Source organism: Hydra vulgaris, chromosome 07, assembly GCF_038396675.1.
Source record: "Hydra vulgaris chromosome 07, alternate assembly HydraT2T_AEP".
NCBI lineage: Eukaryota > Metazoa > Cnidaria > Hydrozoa > Anthoathecata > Hydridae > Hydra > Hydra vulgaris.
This window is the reverse complement of record NC_088926.1, coordinates 36,032,906-36,041,706: the sequence shown is the minus strand read 5'-3', so window position 1 is coordinate 36,041,706 and position 8,801 is coordinate 36,032,906. Positions and strand designations below refer to the sequence as shown.

The 8,801-nt window shown below is 27.5% G+C and overlaps 1 protein-coding gene across 1 annotated transcript; it reads right to left on the bottom strand.

Annotated features, from left to right (window-relative positions):
* Positions 1 to 401: 401 nt before the first annotated feature.
* LOC136082727 (ATP-dependent DNA helicase pif1-like) lies at positions 402 to 1,253 on the bottom strand. Its single transcript, XM_065802148.1, has one exon. The coding sequence runs from the start codon at positions 1,251 to 1,253 to the stop codon at positions 402 to 404; it is 852 nt and encodes a 283-aa protein (XP_065658220.1).
* Positions 1,254 to 8,801: the final 7,548 nt, after the last annotated feature.

The following is an 8,801-nucleotide window of genomic DNA, read 5'->3' as shown; positions in this document are numbered from 1 at the left end:
ATAATGAGTAACACAAGTTATTTAAATATATTACAAACACATCAAGATTTATTTAATCAAGTAATGGAATATTTTATCTCGTATAATGGTATTATATTTTTTCAGTTTTTTATAATAATTTATTATATGATTTTTTATATTATTATTAAACATAAACATTTGTTTTATATAGGATCTGAATCTCGTAGCGACATTACCTATGAAATTAGCAGTAACATCAGCGAAAACGTGGAAAATTGTGATAGTGAAACTTGTGAGAGTGAAACTGATTTTACTGACGAAAATAGCAGTAACATTACTGATATTCAAATTGAAATAGAGAATGAAAATGTTACGGAAAAATTATTAAAGCAATGTCGTCCCTGTTATGTACGTTTAAATAAATTAGAAATAATTTTTTTTTAAATTGAAAATAATTTTGTTTCAAATTCTTTGTCGTGGTTCATATCAATTAAATTATCATTGTTAGTATAAAAATGATAAACTGATTTAATAATGCGTATTTCGTTTATAAATTGTTTCAAAAGTAATTTTTTTGTTATTAAAAATAAATTTTTTCCTTCGGTTACTCGAGATAAGGCTACGTAAAATAAATGCGGAGTAAATTGTAAACTGTTTATGTAAATAACAACGTGTTTTAGTGTTAATCCTTGAACTCTATGAACAGTTAAACCGTAAGCGAGTATTAACGGGAAACCAACACATTCAGCTAACTTTTGTTGTTTGTTATCGAAAATAATTTCAGTGGTGGGCGACAATTCTATAATGCGTTTTTGAAAACTGACAATTATAATTTTATTATCTGCGCTGATTTCTCTTATTTTAACAATATGTCCGTTGACTAAATCTTTATCGGGTAAATTTTTTGAAATCATAACTCTTGCGCCAATTTTTAAGGTGGCATAAGCGGGAATTTGAAATGGCCAGTCGGGTGGTAATTCATATTTATTAAAAGTTTTTATTTGTGGAGTAAGATAAACGGGTGGGTGATTAATTTCTTTGATTCTTTTAAAATTATAACCTTCTGTTTCTTTGTTTGTAAAAAATACACGTAAATAATTGTTTTTGAGTGTGTCTTCTTCTTGCGCTCTACTTTCCAAATAATTAAGCGTTTTTCTTGAAATATCTCCCTCGCGTATATCTGTTAAACACTGCTGAAATTCGTTATCGTTTTGTTGTCTATAGTTTTCTGTTAATTGCACGGTAACAAATTGAGCGCTCTTCCAAAATGGATGTTCAAACAAAAGTTTCATTTGTTCATTTTTAAAAATAAGAGGCAATTGAAAGAAATCACCCGCAAGAAGTATTCTCACCCCTCCAAATAAATCTTGACTTGATTTGGCGTGTTGCAATAATAAGTGTACAATTTTAAAGTTTCTCCTTTGAGCATACTGACTTCGTCGATAATAAGTAAATCTACACTTTTTAAACGGTCTAAAACAATGGGGGATAACTTATTGAGAATAATTTTAATGTCTGTGTTAGTTGTTGGCAAACCGGCAAATGAATGTAAAGTCATACCGTTTTCATAGTTTCTTGAAGCGATTCCTGTTGTTGCGGTGATGTACACTTGTTTCTTATTTTGTTTAAATTCTTTTTCAATTTCTTTAACCGTGTATGTTTTTCCGGTGCCTGCAGGTCCCGTGAGAAAAACATTGCGTTTCACTAACAACTCTCCAACTCGCTTTTGTTGTGTATTCATGACCTCCGGTTTTTTAAATGTTTCTTAAAAGAAAAAATAAATTATTTTATAATAGAAACTAAATCCAAATATGGTAACATGCTTTGTTTCGATAAACATGCTATGTTATTTTAAAAACATGCTATGTTTTTTTAAAAACATGCTATGTTTTTTAAAAAATAGGCTATGTTTTTTAATTAACATGCTATGTTTCTAGATTTCCATAAATGGAATTGTGTTTCCATAAATGGAATTGAGTTTGTGTATAAATACCCTAAAGAAAAAAAATATTTTATCATTCAACTTCAAATCACTAATATTAAAAAAACACAAAGAAAAAAATAATGCAAGTTGCACATTCACCAGGAGAATATGAAAGATCGGTTGATAATGCGTGGTACACATTATATAAGTTGGTCGATGAAAGATCGGTAAATAATGGCAAATATTCAATTGTCAAGGCGTTTCCGATTGCTCAGTATTCAACATTACATGAACAATGGATTTTTAATGCGGAAAAAAAAGATAAATTAGTTAGTTTTTTACTTTCTAATTCTCAATTTACGTTTGGAACGGACACGTTTTTGGGGTATTATTTATATCGGGCTCATTACCCTGAGATCATGAAAAAGAATGCCAAATCAGATGAAGATCCAGCTTGTTATGACGCGTTATTCTTCTATGAGGAGAAATATACTATAAACGCTTATAAGCAATCGTTAGATTTAATTTATAAAGAACAAATGAAAGCTTACGGTAAACATTCAAATATTAAAAAAATTATCTGAGCCTTTACTTGTCAGTCCAAAGTTTGCGGATTGTGAAAATGTAAAGTTTGCTAAAATAAACGATTTTGTGTACAATAAAAAAGATTATGAAAAGTTTAACAGTACGTGTTTGAGTCAGGTTATCATTAATGGAGAAATTAAGAATGCTACAGCAAATTTTGAAAAAATTGCGGCAATAATTAATGAAGATGATGAAGAAACTGCTTCTAAAAAATTAAAAATGTAATTTATTTTAAAAGAAAAAAAAGTTACAAATATATTGTTTTTTTTGTTTAACATTTTTTTTTTTTCATTTATATGTATTTGAAAATATAAATATTTTTTTACGGTAAAAAAATTTTATTTTTTATAGATGACAAATTTAAAAAAACATGATAAATATTACAATACGTTTTATGTAGAAATGGTAAATAAATGTGGTCATTGCGGGCTACCTTGTAATTATTACAATCATAATTATAACAATGAAGAACTAGAATATATAAATAAACTTAAAAAAATGTGTAAAAATATGAATGGTGGATATTTTTATAGTGAAGAAATGTATTCAATGTGCGATTGTACTTGTCATGTTTACATGTATTGCGTTTATGATTCAATTGGAATAAATTCTTTAGATGAGTGTGAAGTTGTTCATGTCAACGTAGAAAACATTGTTAATAAAGATATTGTAAATAAAGAAATTGTAAATAAGAATGAATATATTAACGAAAATAGTCATTGTGAAAATGTTATTGTATGTTAATTTTTTTATGTTTTTTTTGAATGTTAAATAATAGATTGATGAGAACGGTTAGAATGGAAGCAAAGACATATAAAGAAATTGAAGTTATTACGCTGCTAGACATTATAATTGATAATTTTAAAAATGATTCGCATTATTTGGAAAAAAAATGTCCTTCAGAACCATATGATGTATGCTCGCAATTTGAAAATTATGATTATTGTGTGAAACAATGTAATTGTTTTGATGGGCTAATGTTTTTTATATGGAATTGGTTCATTGTCGAATTGGAGAATTTAAGTAGAAAAGAACTTTATGAAGAAGTGAAATCAAAAATAACATTTATTAAAGAAAATCGAAGATCAAATATATATAGTTGTTTATTTGATGATATTGTAAATAATTTAATATAGAAAATAAATTTTTTTTTTAGATGGAATTAGTACAATTAAGAAATACATTACAATTTCATGTTGGAAGATATAAACAATTAATTTTATCGGGATGTTTTGTTTCTTTGGATACTTTATACACGTGTGAGTTTTGTGGTGAGATGTTTTATAGTTGGCTCAATGAATATTGTCAATTGTGTAAGTTGAAGGATTGCCCTCAAAAAGTTCAATTATCAATATGCACTGTTGGCGACAGGACAATTTGTTGTAAATGTTATATTTTTCAACAAGGACAAACGCAAGAAGAAATATATTCAAGTTAAATTCATAATTTGATGGTGATCAAAAGACGTTATAAAACTCTTTTAAAAAAAAACACACAATATAAATATGAAAAATGTGAAGAGTGTAAAGAAATATGTTATGATTGTGTAAATAAAAACGGTTTAGCTTATAATATTGATGTTGGTCCGTGTATATATTGTATAAAAAATTTGTGTGTTTTATGTAAAACAAAACATGTTTGTAAATATTTAAATAAAAATTTTTCAAGTTTGCCAAATCTTTTAGGTGTTTAAATATGTCGTGTTTTGAATTAAAATGCGTATTAGAAATTATTTTAAAAGTTATTCAAAGTATAAAAAAAGAATCTAAAGCTAAAAGTTTTATGAAAAAATTGCTGAACTTTTCAAATCAATGTTTTCATCATATTTGTAATCATTTAAATTGTGAGTGTGGTAGTGGATTAGATAATGTATTGTTTGTTTATATGAGAAAAATATGTAACGAGTCAAAAATGTTAGCTTGTAATAATTATGAATTGTTATTATTAAATGAAAATATGGAATTCATTTTAGACGAAATAAAAAAATAGATAATCGATCAAAATTAGGCTCAATGTGTGTTGAATATCACGATGAAATCAAAAAAAATAAACAAGTGGAATATTTGATGAAGGAGTTATTTGAATATTATAAAGAAGCAGTGAAAAGAAACGCTCGAGAATATTATCGTATGATGCTTGCGAAATTGAGAACTAATTTTAACTATTTTATTGTTGTTGATCCACAAGAAATATGGAAATTTTTTTGTTTGTTTTATAAAGATTGGGATAACGTATGCGATCGATTTATGGGGCAACATTATTACACCACTAAAGATGTTAATAATCTTTCCGATTACTATCGAGATTATCCTGGTGGAAAATATCAAATGATAGATGTATTGTTGTTATTAGTAAATATAACAGAAATACTTTTTTTAAAATTAAATTATAATCAATATGAATCGATATTTTAATATTTTGATTTTATAAATTATTTAAGAGATCCAATTGATCCATTTGAAGAAATATTATATGCTAAATATTTTATAAAACGGCAAACTTGATGCGCAGGAATATTATGTTATCAATTTCGCCTTTGTCGGTAAATTTAAAAAAAATAATAATAAAGTTTGGAAACATTACTGTTCGTGTCGTCTGGTGGAGGATTATTTTTTAGAAATTAAAACTAAAAAATTTGGTTTATGTAAATTAAAAAAGTTAAAAAATTTATTCAAGAAGTACCATTCAGTTATAATGTAAATGTGAATTTTACGCCGAATTATGCATTTTTATTAGTATGGATAACAATGATTTTAAAAAATATAGATGATAAATTAAGCTATCATCGTATGGCAATTTATTCTAACAAATGTATGACAACAATACATTATTTACAAAATAAAATACAATGGCATGAAATAAAACAAAGAAAAATACTTCTTAATGGATCTCATCCTCGACAAATTGATTTTTATAAATGTGAATCATGTGGTATTGGATTATTCCATCAAAATTTTATAGAAATACTAAATCAAATTGAAAGAGAATTTAATTATGTACAATCTGAATTGGAAGAGAAAACATTTAGAGGAGAAGGATGGGGTTCATCGCGAGCAGGGTGGAAATCAACGCAAATAAACGGATATTGTAATTACAAAACCTTTTTTTATGACAGTATTCATGAAGGACAATTTTGGACAAATTTATTTAAAATTATAATTTAAAATAAAAAAAATTACAATTCATAATTGCCAATTAAATGTTGTATTTCTTTTGATTCGTTTCGTTCGCTCAGCGGAATATTTTGAAATTGATTTATATTGTGAAGTTCTTTATATTTTCGATTATAATATCGCATTTTATCGTCATATTTAAGTCGTTCAACATCATTAGATAGTAATACATCAGGAATGATTTGTAATTCTTCATTTGTAACCATAGAATCACTGGAATATTTAACGCGTAGTAAATCGAGCGATGTTAAATAATCTAAAATTGCATTATTTTTTTCAATAGCTTTTGCGTGAACATCATAGTTTGGATAATGAATCTCTTCTTTTTGTTGATAAAATTCAACCATTTGATTTTCTTGTAAATCTTTCAAGTAGAACACATCAAAATCTTTGGAAAATAAATTTTTAGCCACATCGTTCAAGTAAATCCAAAGATCACTTTTGATAAAATCATGCAGTGGTTTTACATGCGCTCTAGCGACATTATTTTCAAAATGTTCTTGCGTGTCGTGAAAATAGACATCTAATATCGAGTTGATTGTATCGGTGGAAATGATTTCCCAAAACAGCGTGTCATTTTTGTTAAAAAGTAAATCTAATAAAATAACATATCCATGCGCCACATAAACTTGAACTTTCTTTTTGATAACATTTTGTGTTAAATATTAATCCCATTTGAATGGCATTATTAGTTTTTGTAAATTCACAACAAAAATTTAAAAACCATTTCTCTTGACTGTCTTTTAATTTTAAATTTCTTATGCCTGCCGTGTAGTCGTAATCGTTGTAATTGATTGACATTTGATTAAGATATGATTTTAATGCAGTTTCGTATGCATATTCTAAAAGTTGTGTATTATGTTGAATAATATTTGGTACTTGCGTTAAAAAATTTTTTCTACCAAAGCTATCAAAACAAAATACACAATCGCGATTAATTCTCATCATCATTCGCCAATGTGTTCCATCTTTGCGACTTGAATCGCTGTTGTATATGAAAAATTCTCCACTATTAATGTTTTGATTAAAAATATGATCAATTTTGTCAAAAGGAAAAACTCCTTTAAATCTTGTGAATTGTTTGCAATATTGTGTTAAACTTTCAGCTGTTGCCATTCAAGTAAATTGAATTTTTTTACCGTCACCATCAATACTGTTTTCAAAACTTTTATGTATAATAGAATAAATACATAAAATAATTTCTTTATAAAAGTTTTTGTGGGTTTCAACTTTTAATTCGCCGTCGTTAGTGCGTTTAGTAAAACCAGTTTGAATCATGCATTCTAGCGCTTTGATCAATTTTTCAATAATAGGTCTGCATATGCGAATGACATCTTTAAATCCATCAACGTTATCTTCAATCGGTTCTGCTTCTTTTAGACCATTTTTAACAATATAAAAAGATTTAGTTACATCGCCCAGGTAACTGTTGATATTTTTGAGTTCTTTTTTAGCTTGTGTAAATTCTTTGTTTTCATTATGAAATAAATTTTTATGATTTTCACAAATCATAAGTGATAAATCTTCTTCCTCGATCATTTTTTCAAGATCAACATGAATTTGATCCCAAAATTTTTTTGATTTTTTTTCTTTTGTTTCGCATGCGAGTATGGTTTTTAAAACCGCACTACCTGCCGTTCTTGAACCCAATGTATTCCATGTGTGAATATTTTTAATGTTTGTCATAATATATTCGACATTGCAATATAAGCATTTTTCGCTTGTTTCTTCCATTTTTTTATAAAAAAAATGATGATGGATTGTTGTTTTCCATCCTATTTATGCTTTTTATAGTGAAAAAAAATTTTTTTTTTAAAATCACCACGTTAGAAAAAATAAAAAGTTGAAAGACAAAATATATTTTTTTTCAATTAAAAAACTTTTTTACAAAAAAAAATGTTATAAATGTTTTTTTTATCGCTTTCTTTTTCTTCCGTTACCCGATTGTGATTCGTAAAGAGTTCGTTTCACTACCATGGGTCGTAATAAAGGTCTACCAGTTCCACTTTGTCGCCATTCATTTCGTCTTGCTGTCATTGGGGGTAAAGCAACATTTCCTTTTCCTCGAGTTGCGGCTTGTAGAGCTTTTGTAACTGCAAAACCTGAAGCACCTGTAACAGCTCCAACTGCTGCAGCTTTAGCAGCAGCAATTCCTGCAGCTATAAGTGCCGGAATAAAAACAAATCCTCCTCTTTGTCGTTTTCGATTTTTATGGCGATTATGATTTCGATTTTTATTATGACGATTATGATTTCGTTTCATCCTAATCTATTTTGATATTCCACAAGTCTGCCTACTTGCTCTCTTCCGAGTTTGGATGTTAATGCGGCGTCAATTACTTTTTTCCAATTCTTTTTAAAAAGTCAAGTTTAGCACCTCTTCCTCGATGACCTCTTCTCTTTTTGTGGTACTTTTTATGAGACCTTCTTTTGTGCTTCATCTTAGATAAATTTAATTTTTTATTTAAAAAATAAGTCCATATAATATGCAGAATGTTCTTTTTATTATTGTAATAATATCTTTTTTTATTAATATACTATGTTAAAAAAGCTTGCTTTTTTGCTAAATTTAATAATTCTTTTCTTTTTTGTACTGCTGCAAATGCGTCTTTAATACCTTTTATTTTGTTGATAAAATTATTAAATCCTTCCGCTGCTTTTTTATGTTGTTCTCCCGAAAATAAAACTCCTTTTCCTCTCCTCTGTCTTTTTCTTTTTATCCTTCTCCTTCGATATTTCATTGTGGAATGATAACAAAAAAGATATTTAAGTATTTCTAATTGACGGTGGGAATAAATTAAAATTTTCGGTCCGGTTAGTACCGCTACTTTGATAGGTAAACGGGTGTAATAATTCGATAACAACAACGCAATTTTTAATGGGTTGATTAAATTCCAACTCAATGGATCCCGTACTATTGCCGAGGATGTAAGCGGCGGTTAAATCCTGAATTATATTTAAATCACATGTTAAATCAAAAACTAAAGGCTCGTCATAAGATAACCTCCAATATTCGTCGCTTGTATTCGACCATTCATACCAAAAATTGCTATTATATTTATTTATTTGATATCTTTTATCGTAATGAGAAGGAGATCCATTGTTATGATAAGATACATATTGTTGATAAAGTTGTTCTTTAACTGCGGCATCAGTTAA